Here is a 22,100-nt window from a genome sequence, read left to right on the forward strand (position 1 = left end):
AAATCTAGATTTAAAGAAAAATACTGTTAAACATTATCAAACAGTAAAGATAAAAAGACAGTAACATTTTTCTAAGTAACAGTCTTATTTTTCCTTAAGAAATTTTAATTTAGAAAAACAAAATCTTGGTGAGAATAGATTAGAGGCACTACTCGGATAAAATAAATTGGCATTTGTAATATTTTTGGCTCAGCTAAAAGAATAAATAATAACTACCATTTATTGAGCATGTACTGTGTGTCAATCACTGTACTTAGTGACGTACATATATAACCTCATTCAATCCTGACAACACCATGAGGTAGGCACTTATTCCTATTTAGATGAGGAAACTAAATCAAACTTTCTTGCTATACTCTAAAAGAAGAATTCTTCATAGGCTACTACCAAATTAAGTAAATCTCTACTTTGAAGATTTTATTTATTTATTTATTTTCCCCCCAAAGCCCTAGTAGATAGTTGTATGTCATAGCTGCACATCCTTCTAGTTGCTGTATGTGGGACGCGGCCTCAGCACGGCCGGAGAAGCGGTGCGTCGGTGCGCGCCCGGGATCCGAACCCGGGTCGCCAGCAGTGGAGCGCGCTCACTTAACCGCTAAGCCACGGGGCCGGTCCAGTAAATCTCTACTTTGATTTAAAAAAAAGCAAAGCTACTTTTATAAGTCAATGCATTCATTAATAAAATCAGAAATGTATCCACATTCAGGTGAAACTTGTTCTTTTCTACATTTTAAACTTGAAACAGAAACAATTATTTGTTAATTAGCACACATGTACTGAACGCCTAAAACACAGACTGTGATATTGGATCCTGGAGATGAGGGAGAGAAAAAGGAGTTGAGAAGATGCTTTATCTCTTTTGGTTTTTGGTAATAAATGTTAGATTTTTCTGAACAATACTCAAAAAAGTTTTCTTTTAAGCATGTAACATTATCTTTCTGTCATTTTCAGGAGCCTGAGTTAAGCATAAGTCTTATGAATAGTACTCAGATCTGTTGCTGACTAGTCATAAAATCGCCAAAACCACTGAGCCAAGAGATGGCAGTAAGTAGAAGAAATGCAGTGACCTATGTTTAATTATAGATTTCCAGGATCAATTTCTTTTTCTTAACCAAGATTGTCTATAATGTTACTTATGCCATAAAGTCAACATTGAGGTTACAGTGATGGAGGCCTGATAGAGGGTAGTGGAAATGAGTTTCCAAAGAAATAAACAACTCTCCATACTGGCTGAGATTTGTATCTAGGTGGCTCTCAAGCCCTTTGGAAAAAGCTGGAAGTTGCCCTCATGCTCAAAATAAACTCAGATGGTCTACTTTCAAATCAAAGTCTGTAAAAGGGACAGCTCACCGTATATTATGACTTGTTACACTAATGGATGAGTGTATACTATACAAAATAAGCATGTTCATAAACAAAGAGCAATTACAATGGCCAGTTTATACATTTGCCTCTGCTAAAACACTAACTTGTAAGGACTCAGAAGTGACTGAGAACACAGTGTTAGCCAGGGTAACGTGCAATTACAATAAAAATAGGGGGTTTTAGTATTTTAAATGCTTACTTCTTTTTTTTGCTCTAAAATATTACTTTATTTTTTAATTGAAGTACAATTGACATACAATATTATATTCGTTTCAGGTGTACAACATAATGATTTGATATTTTTACACGTTACGAAATGATCACCATGCCAAGTCTCATTACCATCTATCACCATACAGTGTTATTACAATATTACTGACTCTATTCCCTATGCTATACATTCCATCCCCATGACTTATTTACTTCTTTTTCCCAGTCTTTTTAATCCTTTTCCACTTGCTGAAAGAACCACACCAAGTACCGTGGTCACATCTGCGTCAATCTAATACGAAATAGGATTCCAAAAATTAATTATAAATGTATGATGGCTTAGAAATACTTCTGTGTCAAGTTTCTTCAGAAACTTCTAGTGAGTTGAAGGATTATCATTCTTGGGAAAAAACTGTTGTGCCTTGTTTTGAAACACTTTTGTTAGACTTGGGAGCAACGGGTTCACTTTAGAGGACATCAGTGGTGGGCAGCAGAGGCTGAGGAGGTTATCCACGCAGTAGGGCAGAAGGAAGGGAAGAAGGCTGTAGCAGGGGCCTAGAGCAGATAATCAGAGCCCAAAGGAGTGAAAAGGGTATCCACGGTGGGAGGCAATGGCAGACCAGTGCAGGGTGTCAGAGTCAAAAGAGGAAGAGGAGGGCATCTTCACACAGTGGGCAGTAGAGCCTAGCATGGGTTGTTGGAACCCAAGCGGGTAGAGAGGATATCCACATGGATGCAGGAGGCAGTGAGGGCCCAGTGTAGGTTTCAGAACCTGAGCAAGGTGAGAAGGGTGTCCAAATGGCTATCAAGTACCCTGTGGGGTGAGGAAGACATCTGTGTGAGGGGTCGGGGTGGAAGGAGAGGGGAGGGGAATGAAGCAGCAGCCCTATATGTGTTGTCAGAATCAAAGGAGGTAAGACAGGCATCCACGTGAAAGTTGGGGGACAGCAATATCCCAAGACAGAGTGTCAGAGCCTGAGCAGGGCAGTGAGATCATCCAAACTGGGGAGTGGCAATAGCAGCATTCTGGCCCGGGACGTCAGAGCCTGCAGAGCGAAGAGGGCATCCGTGCCATGGGAGCAGCAACGGAGCTTGGTGTGGGGTGCTGGAGCCTGAGAGGGGTGGGGAGGGCACCCATGCAGGAGGCTGAGGCAGAGGCAGCACAGTGCAAGATGTCAGAGCTCAAGCAAGGTGAGAAGGGCATCTGTATGGAGGGGTTTCAATAGGGGCACCTTTGTGTGAAGTGAAAGAAAACATCTATGTGGGCCTGGCCATGGCCTGGAGCAGGAAGACAGAGCCCAGGTGAGGTGAGGAAGGCATCCTGAGAGGGGCAGCAGCACTAATGGAAGATTGGTTACACACAGGGGGATTTATCAAGTCACTAAATATGTGGAGGCTAATGGGAGCAGGTTCCTAACTGTCAGAGAAGGGAGTTACAAATAAGGAAAGGGAGAAAACTAGAAAGAACCCTGTGGTGTTAGATTAGAACTATCACATTAGTATGAACTCATGGTTTTTCTTTCTCTCTCTCTTTCTTTCTTTTTTTTGAGGAAGATTGGCCCTGAGCTAACATCTGTTGCCGATCTTCCTCCTTTTTTCCCCTCAAAGCCCCAGTAGATAGTTGTATGTCATAGTTGTACATCCTTCTAGTTGCTCTATGTGGGATGCCACCTCAGCATGGCTTGATGAGCGGTGCGTAGGTCTACGCCCAGGATCTGAACTGGCGAACCCTGGGGCCGCCGAATTGGAGTACATGAACTTAACCGCTACACCGCCAGGCTGGCCCCTGAACTCGTGGTTTTTAATAAATAGATATAGGTATAGTTATAGGAGATATAGGTGATATAGATAGATATAGATACAGAAAAAATAAAAAGAATAACTGATTATTCCACAATCATGGTGGGAAATTTTAAAATACTCTATCAGCAGCTAATAAGTAAGGAGATAAAGAATTAAGGAAATTGTAGCTTTGAATCACTCAATTATTAATGATTATTTATATTATAATAATATATCTTATTATATATAATATGTAAATATTATATATAATTATTATGAGCTAAGGGACATTTATGGAACCCTACAGACAACAATTAGAGAATAAACATTCTTTTTGAGCACAATGGAACATTTATAAAAATGAATCACATACAAAGGAAGTCTCATAAAGAAGGAAATCACATCATTCAAAACATTGTCTAACCACAATCTAATAATCAATTCAAAATAAAAGTTTTTTTTAAAAGACCCCATACATTTATAAACTTAAAACATATCATGCAGTCTAAGTAATAAACCAAAGGAAAAAATCATAATAGAAATTGTGAAATATTTAGAATTGAATAACAAGAAAAACAATCAAAACTTTTGGACTAAGCTACAGCAGTATTTAGAGGGAAATTCATAATCTTAAATACACTATTTGAAAATAAGAATTTAGAAAAAGAACAACAGAGTAAAACCAAAGGATATAAAAGAAAGGAAATAATAAAGATGGGAATGGAAATTAATGAAATATAAAACAAAGAGCACAAATAAGTATATCAAAATAAAAAAAAATAAAGCTGATTCTTTGGAATGACCAAACTCAAAAAGAGAGTGAATGCAATAAAAATACTAGGCATTAAAAAAAGGAATATAACTATATATTCGACTGAGATTTAAAAATTTTAAGAGATTCCTATGAATAAATTTATGCCAATTTGAAAATATAGATGAATAGATAATTTAAGCTAATATAAACTACCAAAATAATCTCAAGAAGAAATAGAATAATTAAATAGATCTATAAACACTTAAGTAATTAAATTGGAAGTAAAAATCTAAATCTAGCAACAAAAAAGCAACAGGTCCAAATGATTCTTCAGGTATATTTTACTTTTAAGCAATTGATAATTCCTTTTTTATACAAATAGCTCCAGAGAATACAAAAAAGAAACTTACCTTAACTGATTTTACCAAACTACTATAACCTTTGTTTCAAAACCAGATAATGGCAGCACAATAAACAAAAAATAAATGCTAATCTCACCTATGAGCATACATGCAAATAGCTAAATAATATATTAGCAAACTAAATCCAGCAATGTGTGTGTGTGTACGTGTGTGTAGGATCAAGTCAAACTTATCCCAAGAATGCAATAATGATTATTTAACATTAAAAAAAATTATAAATACAATTCACCACATTAACAATTAAGGCAGAAAAAAAACTATAGTTATCTAAAAAATTCATAATCTGCATTAAATAAAGTTCAACACTCATGCATTATAAAAGCAACAACTCAGCAAACTAAGATTAGGAAGGAACTTCTCTAGCCTGATTAAAAACAAAACAAAACCTCAGCAAACATAATATTTAATGGTAAATTTGTTGTTGTTGTGAGGAAGATCGGCCCTGAGCTAACATCCATGCTAATCCTCCTCTTTTTGCTGAGGAAGACAGGCTCTGAGCTAACATCTATTGCCAATCCTCCTCCTTTTTTTCCCCGAAGCCCCAGTAGGTAGTTGTATGTTATCGTTGCACATCGTTCTAGTTGCTGTACATGGGACGTGGCCTCAGCATGGCCGGAGAAGCGGTGCGTCGGTGCGTGCCCGGGGTTTCGCACCCGTGGTCGCCAGTAGCGGAGCGCGAGCACTTAACCGCTAAGCCACGGAGCCACCCCTTAATGGTAAAATTGTAGAACATTTTATTAAAGTCAGGAATAAGATGAAGATGTCTATTTTTATTGCCTCTATTGAACAGTGTCTTAGTATACCTGGTCAGTACACTAAAAAGGAAAGTGCTATCAAGTGTGGAAAGGAAGAAGCAAATGTAAATACAAATGCAAAGTTGTTGGACATGTGACCACCAGTCAAAAGTCAAGAGTATTCCTATATGCCAGCAATAAACAATTAGAAAACTGAATTTTAAAAAATCCAATTCACAATGGCATTAAAATCTTTAAAACATCCACAAATAAATCCAATAAGTCTCTTTTATAGAGAAAAGCATAAAACTAGACATATTGATTTTTAAAACACTGTGGTATTAATTCTGTGATAGATAAACTGACCACTGGAACAGACTAGAAACTAAGCAATAAACCCACTTTCATATGGGGTCTTAGTATATTACATATCAGTAGGTAAAGGATAAATGTCTTTTGGCTCCAAATAACAGAAAACCAACTAAAGTGACTTAAACAACGAGAAGAATTATCACCTCACAAAACAAGATCTTTGAGGTAAGGTTCAAAGTCATCATTAAAGATTCAGGTTCTGTCTGTCTTCCTCAGGATCTTGGTGAGCTCCCTTCATTATCACAAAATGCTCAACGTGTCAAACATACAAAAGGAGGCAGAAAAAAGAGACTGTGTTTTCATTACGTATCTTCTATCAGGGCAAAAGAAAATCTTTCCTAGAAACACCTCCAGCAAACCTTCCTTTGTCCGTCTTTGGCTAGAACCGCTAAACCAATCATTCGGTGGGGAAACGAGAATACCAATATAGTCTGAGATCAATCAGGATTTGCCTGAAATCATGTGGGAAAAGAACACACACTGGAACAAAATTGGTGTTCTGTCAACATGAGAAAGAGGAAAATGACTGTTAGATAAGTAATCTACAGTACAATGGAATAGTTCATAAATGGTGTGGGGAGACTAGACTATCCATATGGAAGAAAAGAAAATTAGATCCTAATAATATCATAAACAAAAATACATTTCAGGTCGATTAAAAATTCAAATGTCAAAAGTAAAAGTTAATTTTTTATGGAAAATATAGAACAATATATTTAGAAATTAGGGGTAGAAACGGATTTCCAATATAAAACATAAATAAGCACAAATCATAAAGGATAATATTAATTAACTAGACTACACTAAAATTTAGAACTTTTGCACAATAAAATATATAGGAATTAAAGTTAAAAGACAAACAACAGGCTGGGAGAAGTATTTGAATGATGTAAGACAGTTTTTTCTGTTACCCGATAGATATAAATGGGCAAAGTATAAGAATGAGCAATTGATAGAAGAGGAAAATTGAATAGCCAATAAATACTATAAAAGACGCTCAGCCTCATCAGTGGTCAGAGAATTGCAAATTTATATAAAGAGATAGCAATGACTCACTATAAAAAATGTTTGTTTGATAATACTGAGTGCTAGACATTATGCTGGGAAACACCATCATCCATTCCTAGAAGAGTCAACTAGTTTGACTTCTTTGGTGATCAATTTGGTGATATTTAGTAAACTCAACAATATGCATGGTCAACAATCTAACAATCCTCTCCAAGGTGTATATCCTAGAGAAACTCTTTCACATGTGTACCAGAGGACATGTTCCAGGATATTCATCACATTCTTTCTAATCACACACACACACACACACACACACACACACACACTCATACACACACAAATATGGAACAGCCTAACTATACATCAATACAGATTGGATAAATAAATTGTATATTCATACAATCAAATAGTATGGTATTGTTTAAATGATGAACCAGATCTATACACGTCAATATATCTTAAAAATAGAATGTTGAGAGGAAAAAGCAGGTTGTTTAGGGATATTTATGATGTTATATCACTTAAATAAAAAGTAAGACTCATAGCACAGTACTCTGGATTATCTTTGGAAAATAAATATTTAATAAAAATATAGAAATAAGGAATTGAGCTTGTGATTACCCCTGGGAAAGGAAAAAAGGAAATTGGGGAACCATGAAAAGGTCCTACCCCACATACAATTTCTTCATAAAAACTACAAATGGCGGGCTGGCCCCGTGGCTTAGCAGTTAAGTGCGTGCACTCCGCTACTGGTGGCCCGGGTTCGGATCCCAGGCGTGCACCAACGCACCACTTCTCCGGCCATGCTGAGGCCGCATCCCACATACAGCAACTAGAAGGATGTGCAACTATGACATACAACTATCTACTGAGGCTTTGGGGGGAAAAAAAAAAAAGGAGGAGGATTGGCAATAGATGTTAGCTCAGAGCTGGTCTTCCTCAGCAAAAAGAGGAGGATTAGCATGGATGTTAGCTCAGGGCTGATCTTCCTCACACACAAAAAAAAAAAAAACTACAAATGCTCTTTTACTGAGCATCATTTTAGGTCACATGCTCTATGTTGTTTAAGGATTAGAGACTAGTTAGTATCAGAAGAAATGTAAATAGCAGTAGTATTCTACAGGAAAAGTAGCAAGGATTGAATAAAAATGCAATGAAGATCAAGAAAGATCCAAATGGCATAAAATTGAAAAGAAGTTTTCAAAGGTTTGTCAAATGCTCAAAAAACATGCTTAGTATTGAGTGAGAAGCCAAAGATGTCACTGTCAAAAAAAAAAATAGGTATGGAAAAAGTTTCTACTTGAATTTTAATTTGGGGGCATATAGAGAATATGCTATATAGCTCATATGTCAACAATATGATTTATTACTAAGACTACAATAAATATCAAAGTTTTTCCCAAAGTGAGAATTTTAATTATTAATATCCCAAGAACCTCCCATAGCAACATACCTGGAGAAGGAGTCTTTCAAAAGCCAGAAAGTTGTCCCACTTGGCAGTCTGCGGGTGTTTCAGAGTTTGAACTGTGGCCAGCCCAAGCTGTAGGAGACCACAGTGATTCACTAGAGCTTTAAGGTTGTTCTTGAAGAGCTGAATATAGGATGTGAGCTGCCCCGGAGTGACTCTCCCTGGAGAAACAAATAATTTATCAGTGTACCCTCTTCTGGGAGTGGTAAAAATAATGACAAGAAAGCCATTAAAAATACTACTGCCTTATATTGGCACAGAACTTCAGAGTTGACTGCAAGCTTTCCTAAGCTATTGTGATTCTTACAACAGCAAAGTTGAAACTATTACCTGAATTTTGCATGTAAGGAAACAGTGTTAAGTGATCTGGCCAAGGGCATATTGCTAGGAGAATTCATTTTATAATTCTGCAATACCCCATAAATAAGTTCTCAAATAAATTCACACAAATAAATATTTGTTGAGCTCAACATGGAACCTCTCCAAGACACATGATTTAGCAATCTAAGAGGCAAAAAGACAAGATTTCTAATTGTGTGTGTATGTATTTAAAGTAAGAGGAGAAATCTGTCATGACTATAGCTGAAATTTTACCACTGATATCAGTGGGTTCATGACAATATTCGTGAGGATAAAAGCTGGCTGTTACATGAAACAAAAATGTATGGAGAACTGGGGTGGCAAAAACACTGGAAGATGAGATAGAAGAAGAAAGGATTTGGTATGGGTGACACAGCACATTTACTACAATGGTCACTCAGATCTAGAACAAGAGACCCTGCCTCATAAAAGACTAGAGATTGTACCAAAAAAAAACCCCAAACAAAAAAACATCTGTTGAAGATTCACTCCTTCTGAGCCTCTAAGTCCAACTTTTCCCAAAGCAGCCCTTCAATTTAGTCACTTCCCACTCTCCACAGTGTCAAATTTCATTCCTGCCATTCATCAGTGCTATAAACAAAACTCCTGACCACCACAGATCCTCCCCATTGAGCAAGAAGGCAGCAATGGGGCCCAACATAGATACAAGCCAAGGAAATCTTTCCTGTTCATCCTATCTACACCATGTTTGTAGGTTGCTCTCCGATGCCTGAAACCTAAGTTTGTTTGTCATATTTAGGTTTGTTAATATTTGCCAACGAAACCACCTGTATTTATTTAGCACTTCACAGTTTACACAGTGCAAACATGCCCTCTCCTGATTCTCACAGCAACTCTATGGGGCGGCAAACAAGGTGTCTGCTGCATCAATTGGCCCCACCTGAGGCACTGAGAGTTGTGTCTTACACGGCGCTAACTGGTAGATATCACTTAATAAATGGTTTTTGCTACAGATCATAATACACAAAATAAAGACCTTGCCACAAGAAACTTATAAGCCTGCAACATATTCTTTCTACCTTTTCATTACATTGTTTGAAGAGATCAAGAATTTTGAAGTTCCTTATAACCAGTTTATCAGGGTGAGCATCTAAAAAGAATAAGAATAATGGGAATGATAATTAGGGAGGTGAGTCTCACTAGTTTCTCTGGTCCCTTGGTAAAGCATGAGTTCATTCCTGATTCTCAAAGCAGCAAGCTAAACATTTGCTTGCTTAAGTATTAATAGAGAAGAGCCTCACTAACTCTTTCTTTCTTTGGTTTTGAGTCAGGTTTATTAAGGTATAATTTACATACAGTAAAATTCACCCTTTTCTGGTGTACAGTTCTACCAATTCGGACAGATGCATATAGGTGGATAAGCACTATCATAATCAAGATATAGAACATTTCCATCATTCCAAAAAGTTCCCCCTCTTTGCAGGCAATTCTCTTTCCCCATCCCCAGCGACTGTGAACACTTACCTATGTTTATCAGATTTCTGTCCCATAGTTTTGGCTTTCCAGAATGTTATATAAATGGAATCATACAGTATGGAGCCTTTTGAGTTTGGCTTTTTTCACTTTGGCATAATGTATTTGATATTCATCCATGTCGTTGCTTGTATTAGTAGTTTGCTCCCTTTTCTTGCTAAGCAATATTCTGTTCTATGAGTGTGCCATAGTTTATTTAGCCATTTATTTAGCCATTCACCAGTTAATGATCATTTGCGTTGTTTCCAATTTTTAGAAATTATGAACAAAGCCTTCACAAACATTTGTGTTCAGGTTTTTATGTGTGTATGGACATATGGTTTCACTTTTCTTGGGTAAATTTCTAGGACTGGGGTTGCTGGATCATATGCTAAATGTATGTTTAACTTTATAAGCAACTAACAAACTGATTTCCTAAGTGGGCTGTCCCATCAGCAACATATGAGAGTTCTGTTGCCTCGCATCCTCACCAGCACCTAGTATTGCCAGTTATTTTTATTTTAGCCAGTCTAATAGGTGTATAGCAATCTCATTGTCATTTTAATTTGTACTTTTCTAATGACTAATAATGTTGATCATCTTTTTATGTGCTTATTTGCCACTGTATATATTTTTTGGTGAAGTGTCTGTTCAAATCTTTTGCCCAGTTTTTATTAGGTTGTTTATTTTCTTATTATTGAGTTGTGAGTGTCATTAACTTTTATCAATTCATTGATTCAACATACATTTCTGTGCCAGGCACTGTTCTTGCTGCTAGGAATAAACCCATGAACAAAGCAGACAAAAATCTCTGTCCTGATAGCCAACAAATAAAGAAGACAAATGACCCCATGATGCTCTCCTAATTAATTCAGCCTATTACATGTCATTCCTCTCTTAGGAGATGGGGACCTTTTGTGCAAATGATTAACATTTTTACACAATGAAATCTTCTAACACCTATTCAATATCAACATTAAGTAAGTGAAAACAAATTTTCATACAAAACGGGTTCAAATCTAAGATTGCCATGAGCTTCTTTTAATTGTTTATACATTGCACTGCTGGTGACTGGCAGAGTGGTTCCTGGACACATACAGCTTAGTCTATCAAGAGAGATATTCATTAAGCAATTATACAAATAATTACTTAATCATGATTATGAAAATACTGCTAAAGAAAAATAAAAAACGTCTTAAAAGTGTGAAAGACTCTATATGTTGCAAAACTGCCTCTCTCTCCAACCCTGGCTCCTCAACTCAAAGAGAAGGAATTAAAACAGGCTCAAAATACATACAATCCATTCGTAATACAACTGTCTTTTAGAGAGACCACAAGAAATGGAAATCATCAGAAGGTTGGTTTAGATTTCTATTGTAATAACCAGAGTTCAATTTAAAGAGTATCTTCAAGTCAAAAACATAGTTGAACTTTTCATCCGGTGAGCATTTCCTGGCTCAATCTCAGACTCAGTTACCATATTTACATAATGTCACCCTCCCACATATGGCATGTTATCCAAAGGAACAAATGGGTATATTTCATAACAGGAAACGCCAACAAAACACTACACTGTGAATTTAGCAATTATTCACCCTTGCTGCTCTATTCTGTTCCCTCTGTATATCTTTTTCTTACACACACATGCCAGTAACACTTCATTAGATACATCTTGAGAGCAGATTTTAATCATAACATGCTAATTGGAATTAGTAAAAGAGTACATCACACAGATGCTTCAAAATATAGGCTAGTGACATTTAAAAAATTTTAAACTTAATCAAACCTTACATAAAACAAGTCAAAATCAACTAATTGACTATCAAAAATGCTATAGTGAGACTAACGACTTGAGAAAGCTTCTCAGTTCATATCAACTAAAACAGCGAGCAACTAGAACCAGGTGTTGAAAAAGTAATAGACGAAACATTTATTCAGATCTCACATTACCAAAAAAAAACCAAACTTGTCAGGCAGATTTACATGGTGATTTTAAAATGTCAACCCAGAAGGCCTTGCAATACATTTTTTAAAGCCATAAAAACAAGGGTTATTTTATATCAAGACCACATAATATATAGCAACTTTTTGAAAAGTGACAATTTTGAAATTTGAAAACTGATTTTCAAGTAAGAAAAGCTATGAGGCTTTTTTTTATAGCTCTTAAGAAAGAAAAACAGGCTTCTGATTTTAACTAAGCTAAGAGAAAAACACAAAACTTTATCAACCATCAAAATATATTTATTATATAATTATATATTAATATATAATTATATTTTAATATATAATTAACATATATATTAACATATAACTATATATTAAAATATATTTTTTATTTTATTTATTTATTTATTTATTTTTAATAATTTTATTTATTTATTTTCCCCCCCAAAGCCCCAGTAGATAGTTGTTTGTCATAGCTGCACATCCTTCTAGTTGCTGTATGTGGGACGCAGCCTCAGCATGGCCGGGGAAGTGGTGCGTCGGTGCGCGCCCGGGATCCGAACCCGAGCCACCAGTAGCGGAGCGCGTGCACTTAACCGCTAAGCCACGGGGCCGGCCCAAAATATATATATTTTAAAACTCTTATTAAAATAGAATTATCTCTTGGGGAAAAGGAACCGATTTGGAAAATAAAAGGATTTAATATTTTAATATTATCTGTGATCCTTACAATATTGAATTCAATTGTATTCAATTGCATTATGGAGCCTATTTTTCCATTCACGACATACATTTGATAAATAACTTTCTCAATCTGTTTTGTGGCTTATTAAAATATATTTAAAATATCTAAACAGATATGATTCTTTCTTGATATTCTTAAAATAAAGAGTATTCTGTCAGTGCTGTGTTTGATTTAATCCCAAAATTGTGTCTTAATGGTAGAAAGAAACCACTATCAAAAATTTTGTCTAAAACAGCATATTTAGCTACTATATATATATTTTAAAAACCTCATAACAAAAGAAATAATAATACTGTCATTGCATGTTTTTTATTCATCATTTTCCTGAAAACCCATTGTGTAAAATTTGAATAAACAAATTTACGTGTTTTAAGACTTGACTCAGAAATTAAATATCAGCATTTCATTTGTCTCCTTTTCAATCATTTCTCTAATATAATAAAAACAAAGTATATTAACATTTAAATATAATATGATCTGCTAAAAGTCTGGTTTATTAGCTCACACATAATTGACAAACAGGAATAATTTCAACACAAAAATCATATCTGTTCATTTGTTATTTTTTCTCATTATTTTAACACCTTGTGCCACCAAATAACAGCAGCTGAACACAAAGTAAACAAACGCAGCTGAAGACTGCAAGCCACAAGGCAGACTGAGCGCTGTGTGCCACGCCATGCATCCCATTTTTCCTCTTGGCTCTGCTTGGCCACATGCCCTATCTTGGAAGTACTTCCTGTTTGAGTCTCCCTGATTTTCAGTGCATTTTGCCTTTGCCTCCATAACTAAACAGCCTCAACTCCTCTTTACATCCCCTTCCAGTGAGCTACCTTCCACTCTTTTCTTCACATAAAGGCTTATACATGCTGTAACATTTCTTTATATATAGGAATTTAGCATATCTTTTTAAGTGTGCTAATATTTTTATCAAAATTCTTATTGTTTTCGTTAGCGTTTTGATTATAAATTTGCATAGGTTTTTGAATGGGCTCCTGCTAATGATATTTTTTTATCATGAGCCCTGATGCCTAGTACGTGATTTTGCAAAACAAGTTTTCCAGGAATGCACACACATGATAGCAAAAACATCCACACTGATATATAGACAAAGGTGGCAGCTCTACTAAAATTAAACTATTGGTTGGTAGGCAGCACCATCAGAGAAAATTTCAAATGTTAATTCAACAGTTGACGGAAGAGAGCCAGAATCATTTGTATGAAAGATGGTTTAGGGATTTGTAAATTATGTACAAAAAGCTCAGAGGGTAGACTGAGCACATAGGTTTACATCGTCTCCTCATTCTGTCAGAATGACAGAAAGGAATAAAAAGGTATAGAAACACACAACAACAAAGAGATCGTGAGATAGTCCATAAGCAGACAAAAGAATCCAAACACTTCTGCCCTCATCTGTTGGTTATCTTTGTAATTTACATTATATACTTAAACTTTCTTTTTTGTTCTGTCAAGTACAGATGGTACCCTATGGCTTCTCAGGTGCTAAGAAGAGGATATTAGCGCCCCTTACCCTTCCCTTTACTTCTTATTTCCCCTCTTCATCTTTCAAATCATCTGGACTTCTATTTTTACCTGGTCAAGATTGATAGTGTTTATATTTTGTTCTGTAACCATAATTTAGTCTTATGTGCTTTTTCTACAGTTTGATTTGAAAAGTTCAAAATCAATCAATACTGTTTGCATCATTAGGAACTATATAACTATTAATGACAGAGCCAAACTATGTGCTATGATTACATTGCCTTATGCATATAATATGCTCTGAAAATGCTTGATGGCACTTTTTTTTTGGCATTACCTGCCTTAATCAAAGCTGTAAAGTATTCTAGTCTCAAATACACTGTCTTATGTCTGGAGTTATTTTTTTCTTCTCTGAATACTTTACTACCAAACCCCTTCATTCTCCAGTTCCATCATGGGTGGATTGTTCTCTAGGCCTTTCTACACAGCCAGCAGCCTGGAACTCCTTTTATTGCTTTCTACTGTTGGAACACTGTTTCCTTAAATCCCTGATTTTTCTTTCTTGCTATACCACCTTGTTTTGCTAGACACCCTCAAGTACCTTCCTCAGAAAAGGTGTGTAGAAAGCAAAGTTTTTTTTACATCTGAAAAGGTTTTTTCTTGCCCTCAAAGTTGAATAATAGTTTATCTGGGTATAGAATTCTAGATTGAAAAGAATGCCTTGCTTCATTATCTCCTGGCTCAGGGTTACTGATGAGGGTTGAATGCTATGCTCATTCTTACTCCTCTGTAGGTGAGCTTCTTTTTCCTCCCATTCTCTTGTACTCTAAGGATTCACGGTGATTATGTCTAGTTTAGAGGCATTCTATTCTTTTTACTTGCTTCTCAGAAAGCCCATTCAATTTGACTATGTCTTTCTTCATATCTGGGAAAGTCTCACACCCTTTCTTTGCTAGTTTCCTATCCTCTGCTTTCTCTCTCTTTCTGAAAGCTCCAATAGTTCTTAGACCTCCTGGATTGGTTCTCTCTTTTATCTTTTCTGTCATCTTTTCAATGTCCTGTTCTTTCTCTATTTCATGAGATTTCCTTGATTTATCTTAAACTTTGGCTGAATTTTATTTTCACAATAATATCCTTATTTCCAAGAGCTCTTTTTTAAAATAACAGCTTTATTGAGATATAACTCACAAGCCATAAAATTCACCCTTAAAGAGTACAATTCAAGTGGGTTTTAGTATATTCACAGAATTCTGCAATCATCACCACTATTAATGTTTCAGAACATTTTCATCACCCCAAGAAGAAAGCCTGTATGCAAATTTCCTCTTTATAACAAAGACATATAGCTATAAATCCATACATATTAGAATATAAGCTGAATGAAATTTTCAGTTGGAAGACATAACTGTACTTAGTTATACTAGGAAACAGAGAAACAACAGAAATGAGAAGAACATTCAGGGCCAGCCTGGTGGCTTAGCGGTTAAGTGTGCGCGCTCCGCTGTTGGCGGCCCGGGTTCGGATCCCGGGCACGCACCGGCGCACCGCTTCTCCAGCCATGCTGAGGCCGCGTCCCACATACAGCAACTAGAAGGATGTGCAACTATGACATACAACTATCTACTGGGGCTTTGGGGGTAAAAAATAAATAAATAAAATCTTTAAAAAAAAAAAAAAAGAAATGAGAACATTCAAGTATAACTGAACTCTGACTTTTTAACTAATAATACTATCATCATTTTTATTGTGTTAAATAAATGTTTTAATTGAAGTACAAATTCCTGGAAGGTGAAAGAGGAATGGAAGAGTACTAAATGATAGAGCAAAACAAACAATAAAAATAAACCTCTTACTTACCCTCAGCCACCCAAAAAGGCTTTTCCTAGAATATGTGAAGGGCACTGCATCACAGAGGGAGCTACCTGCCCAGAAGGTACAAGCAACTCCAGACTCAGAAGCCTCAGGTGTAATGGAGGTAGAAAGGGAGGAGCATAACATAAAGTAAAGCACACAAATCCCAAGTGTACAGTTTAATTAATTTTTACATATGTATCTACCCATGTAACCACCATCCAGAAGAAGGTATAGAATATGTCCAGCACTCTGGAAGACTCCCTCGTATACTTACCCAGTAAATAATCCCACGAAGGTAAACCATCACTTATCTCTATCACCAGAGATCATGTTTTGTCTGCTTTTGAACTTCATATAAATGGAATTATACATATGTACTCTTTTGTGTCTAGCTTCTTTTGTTTAACATTATCTAAAATTGCAATTTTTTTATGGTGATTTATTGCTCTATATGACTATATCAGTTTCTTTATCCATTCTGCTTTGAAGGACATTTAGGTTTTACATTTTGGGGCCATTACACATAATGATGCTATGAATACTCTAATACATGCCTTTGGTGGATATAAGCACTCATTTCTAACGGATATGTGCCCAGGTGTGAAATTGCTGGGTGGGTGTATACCTAGCTTTAGTCAATACTATCAGTTTTCCATGGTTGTATCAATCTCTCCAAACATTTTAAATTTGATTAAATTTAACTTAATTTAAAAGTATTATGTAATGTTTAAAATGAGGTACAATTATAGGATTAAGTTTCCTTCATGGTATTTTACGCTGGGTAGCCAAAATCCTAATGGGAGCAAGAGCAAAAAATCACAATGGAAACCACATTGCCATTCTACTAGTATGGACCTTGATTTTATTTTTCTCATTATTTGGTTATTTGTTTATTTACTTACTTTCTTACCTAATTACATAGAAAAAGGCTTGGAAGGCAAGATACTAATTTAGGAACAAAGGTTACATTAAAGAGCAAGATGGTGAGGAGGGGGGATGTACATTCACTTTTTATTTTACATACATTACGATATGAATTTTCTAGAAGCATGTGCTAGTATTACTTTTTAAATAGTCTCTTTGTTCTGAAATAAAACCATGTCTGTCTCATGTAGAATGAACAGATATGTATTTTTCTCTGAGAAATTTGAGTTTATGACTACCACTGATTTGTACAATCAACAAAGTATTGTCTTTCAACAAATAAAGAAATAAAAGAGTAATAATAACTGCCTGCTTCCCACCTCTGTTGAGGTCAAAGGGCAAAGAAATATGGTTAACATGCAGGTGGAGAAACTTAAGTCAGACATGAGAAAAAAATTTCACGATTGTGATGACTGTTAGATGTTGAAACAAGTTATTAAAGGGGGAAGGGGGAAGAGGAAAGGCATTATAAATCCCCTGTAGGGATTTGAAGGGCAGTATATACAGACATCTGTATAGTGAAACTTGGATAAAGCCCAGCTGGGAATTGATGTCTATTTTTATAACACCATAAATACTGAGGAAAGTTTTCTGGGATATCTTTTAAATGGTATATGTTTCTTGTTACACAAATTTTTGAGCTCTATAGCATTACAAAGATAGGATAAGAAACTAATGTGGAAAGAGCCTTTTAATTATATGAATCAATTCAATCAAATGGGTGCAACATTCAGAAATCTATTGCAAGATATGTTTTCAGGAAAGTATGGAATAAAGTATAACTGCTGCAGGACCAGGAGTCACAAATAGAAAATAAACAAATCTCCCTGCAAGTTATACAAAACAATGAAGTATGAAACCACCAGATACATTTAGGGTTTGGCTTTCTTTGGAAAGGCAGACTTCCTGAGGCTAACTGCATCAACGTTTACAAACTCAACAGAGAGCACAGAAGGGAACAGACAGATTATGCCTGTTATCCAGGGGGCAGATTACCAGGCTGCCAGGGAAGGAGCATTTCCTTGGTGGGTCCACTCTGCCTTGGAAGCAATTTCTGCTCCTAGGGGAGCCTCTAAGTAAAGAAACTCCCACCCTGCAGCCATAGGCCTTCTCACATCATTCTCTCAGGGTTTTTAAACTCCTAGCCCATAATCTTATGTTGAAGATCCCTTATGTTGAGAAAACATAAAGATAAATAAGAGGAGAAAGAGGAAGAGGAGAAGGAGGGAAAAAAAAGAAAAAGATGATGCACCAATTTAAGTTAAAAATATAGAGCCAGAGGGTAGATGCTTGAAGAAGGGACACTAGAAATTCAGAATCCCATTTTTCAGATGAGGAAATAGAGAAAGAGAGGCAACTCAAGTTCTATTTTAGGTGATGGAGTGTAAGAGGTAAGCATTAAGGCTTTCAGGCGTTATTAATTATTAATTCAATGAAAACTCCTTCTGTCTCTTTCTCTAGATTCTCTCTCTTCTTCACACCCCTAAATGGATGTATTCCTTAGGGCTCTGCCTTCAACCCTCTTCTCATTCATTCTACCTTCTCTCTCTGAATGATCAACTTTATATTTCCTTTAGAAATTCATTACTTAGGTCAACATAATCATTACGTAACTAAATCCTAAATCTCTACTTTCACTTCTGGAAACCATTACTCTAGTCACACATTTCCCAACTGAGATGATCAGGGAACAAATCCTACAGACAGAGTAATTCCAACCCGAGATCTGGTAGAGTACTCTTCACATGCAGTTGCATGACCATTGATCATTATGTTTATAATGGGTCTTATCTGCCCAGGAGACAACTAATAATTTCATCATGCTATACCCTCCTTTTCGAGAACATCTTGAATTTCACAAACACTATGTTTCATATAAATCATCTCATCTGATTATCAATTAGCAAGTAATAGAATCTCCATTTTGCAGATAGAGAAACAGATTCAGAAAAGTTAAATGATTTGTTCATTTGAAGACAAGATAATATTTTATATGTTTCCTATCCCCCAAGGACCTAATACACAGTATGCACACATAATAAATATCTTTTAAATGTATAAACAATTGTCTATTACCTCTAGATCTGGAAAATGTCTAGAAAAAATTTCAGTGAGCCTTCCCTCCTTCTATTTTGACAACTATGATTCAAGTGATTTCAAGGAAGTTGTGCCAATCTTATACCCCAAAAAATATGGCATTCTTTTAAATAATGGTTCTCAAAGATGTTCCACGGACCCCTGGGTCCCTGAGACACTTTTAGATAGTCAAAAAGTTAAAACTATTATAATAATAATTCTAAGATGTTACTTGATTTTGTTACAATGCTGTATTACAATGGTGGGTAAAAGTGCTGGTGCCCTAGCACCAATACAGGCAGTGGACCAAATTATAGGAGTAGTCAGTTTCACTTCAGAATGGGCATGATGAAACTGTAAATGTTATTAATTTTTATCAAATCTCAACCCTTAAGAAATTCTGTGTAAAGAAATTAAATATTCTGTGTAAAGAAATGGGAAATATATAAAAAGTACTTCTGGTGCATTGTACATTGAAGTACAATGATTATCTTGAGGAAAAGCAGTGGTATGATTACTTGAGTTGTGAACTGAACTAGCCACTGTTTTCATGGCACACAATTTTTACTGGAAGAGACAACTGAAAAATTATGGTTCTTTATACATTTTTCCAGCCTGTCACTTCAAGGAAAACAACTGACAGTTTGTATTGTCAATGATAAAAGTCAAGTTTTCATGTGAAAATTATAATTTCGGAAAACTTGTACTGCCCTATATCTTTACATTCCCAATAATTAAAAATTGTCTAATGATATCAGTAGGGATATCAACAAAAGTGGTTTTGTTACGTTGTATTATATATGTAAACATTTGGAAGAGCTGCATAATTTAGTGAACCAATATTTTCCAAGTTACTAATACACAACGGTATAAAATAATGTGTGTATAAAAGATCCATTCAAAGTGCAAGAGAGACCACTGGGTTTTAATTTAACAGAGTATGGAAAATTCAATGATATCATTTCATATTCCATGTTGTAATTAAACTGTAAGAAATTAGCTCTTGTAAAATTGGTGTAGTATCAAAGAAGACTATCTGTAATTTTCTGAAAAGGTTTTAAAATATACTCCTCCATTTTCCAACTACGTATCTTTGTAATTCCAGCTTTACTTTACATGTTTCATCCAAAATACTATATTATAATGGATTGAGTGAAGAAGTAGATATGAGAATACAGCTGTCTATTAAACCAGACATTAGAGATGTGCAAAAATGTAAAACGGTGCCACTCTACGTTATTTTGTTTTAGAAAATATAGTTATTTTTCATAAAAATATGTTACTCATGTTTACCTGTATTATGTTTGTCATATTTTATATTAATTAATAAATAACTATCTTAAAATTTTTCCCTTCTTGAATTTCTAATGTGATATTTTCTATCTATCAATCAATAGATAAAATCCACATAAACAAAAGCCGGTGGGGTCATCAATAATTTTTAAGAAAATAAAGGGGTTCTAGGACCAAAAAGTTCGAGAACCAACAATCGAAATCAATGTCACTTTGGATTCCATAGGAGAGTGATATAAAAAGCAATCCATGGGGCCTGGCCCCATGGCCGAGTGGTCAAAGTTTGGCATGCTCTGCTTTAGTGGCCTGGGTTCGCGGGTTAGGATCCCAGGCATGGACCTCCTCCACTCACCAGCCATGCTGTGGTGGTGTCCCACATATAAAGTAGAGGAAGAATGGCACAGATGTTAGCTCAGGGCTAATCTTCCTCAGCAAAAAAAAAAAAAAAAAAGCAATCCATTAAATAACTATATAACAAATACCAACTGACAGTATTAACTCAAGAACTTATTTATTCATTTCATAAACATTTATGGGTATAGAGTAAGTTCAAGGTCCTGTGTTAGGCTTGGAGGATACTAAGAAGCATAGATAAGAGTTCTCAACCCAAACTGCTCAGGGTCTGGTAGTAACCGCTATAATAGCAGTATGAACAAAAACAGTACTGATAGGAATATAAGATGTTGCCTATTAGAGAGGATAGTAGGGGATGAGAGAAATGTTGGAGAAAATGTTGAGAGAGAATTTTAAAAGCCAGGAGACTGAACCATAGGAAATGAGCATTCTATTTTTGGAAGGGGGAATGGAAGATGGTGAGGCTTTAAGATCAGTAGCAATCATTAACTGAATATCTATGTGCAAGGTCAACAGGGGAGGCAAAAATATCTATAGTCTTCTAGGAAACCAGAAGGAAGGAAAAGAAGGTATAAAACAAGTATCAGAAAGAGGAAGATAATCAGAAGATCAGAGTGACATGAAGACCAAGGGAAAAGAACCCAAGAAAGAAGACACAATCAGATGCTACAGAGACATCAAGAGGAACATGAAAAATCAGAAAGGAAATTTGTAAATAGAAATATTAACGCATATAACTAAAAGTAGAAATACTCATTGTTCTCTATTATTCATCCACCCTCATCAGGCAATCCAGAAATTCAACCAAGTACAGAGCCACCCACTATGTACCAAGCCAAGCAGCCAATGAAAAACATGACATAGACACTATCTAACAAGGTTTTGGACCCACACACATTTAATTATATTGCACTGTGGTAAGTGCTAAGACAGCAACAAGAAAAAGAGCTGTGAGTCTTCAGAAGCAAAAGCAATCAATTCAGCCTGCTGAGGAGAGGGTAGAAAGAAGGGTACAAAGGAATTAGATATGGTTCCACAGAGAAAGTGACATCTGTATTAGATCATAAAAAATAAGATGGGTTTTGACAGGAAAGATGTGTGTGTATGCATGCACACGTGTGCGTTGGAAAGTGAGTGGTTATATTAGTTAAGGTCCTGGCAGGAAAAAGATGGCACACTCAAACATGGAAAATAAAGCAAGCTTAACGAAGGGACTTTTTACCAGAAAGTAGGCTAAGGGAAATCACGAGTGTTAAAGGAAACCAACAAGGAAAGGGTAGAAGGATTGCATCCTGGCAGGGAAGAAGCCAGGCAAACAATACCTTAACCATACTCTCCTCTCACCCTCTAAATCCCTGCCCCTGCCTCCCATTGGCCAAACCCAACTGAGAGGCCAAGGACAGGAAAGCCTGTTAAGGCAGCCCACAATAGTTAGCCTCCAGAAGCACAGGTAGAGAAGGGTGGAGTGGATCTGGAGGGA

General features: G+C 35.9%; 1 protein-coding gene across 1 annotated transcript in view; it reads right to left on the reverse strand.

Moving 5' to 3' along the window:
- Window positions 1–22,100, reverse strand: part of SCFD2 (sec1 family domain containing 2) — a 378,548-nt gene that overhangs the window by 293,492 nt on the left and 62,956 nt on the right. Inside the window, exon 4 of the mRNA XM_058547056.1 lies at window positions 8,101–8,276. Within this exon, the coding sequence (XP_058403039.1) occupies window positions 8,101–8,276 (176 nt within the window). The remainder of the gene's footprint in view (window positions 1–8,100; window positions 8,277–22,100) is intronic.

The sequence above is a fragment of the Diceros bicornis genome, chromosome 8 (assembly GCF_020826845.1).
Source record: "Diceros bicornis minor isolate mBicDic1 chromosome 8, mDicBic1.mat.cur, whole genome shotgun sequence".
NCBI classification, from domain to species: Eukaryota; Metazoa; Chordata; class Mammalia; order Perissodactyla; family Rhinocerotidae; genus Diceros; species Diceros bicornis.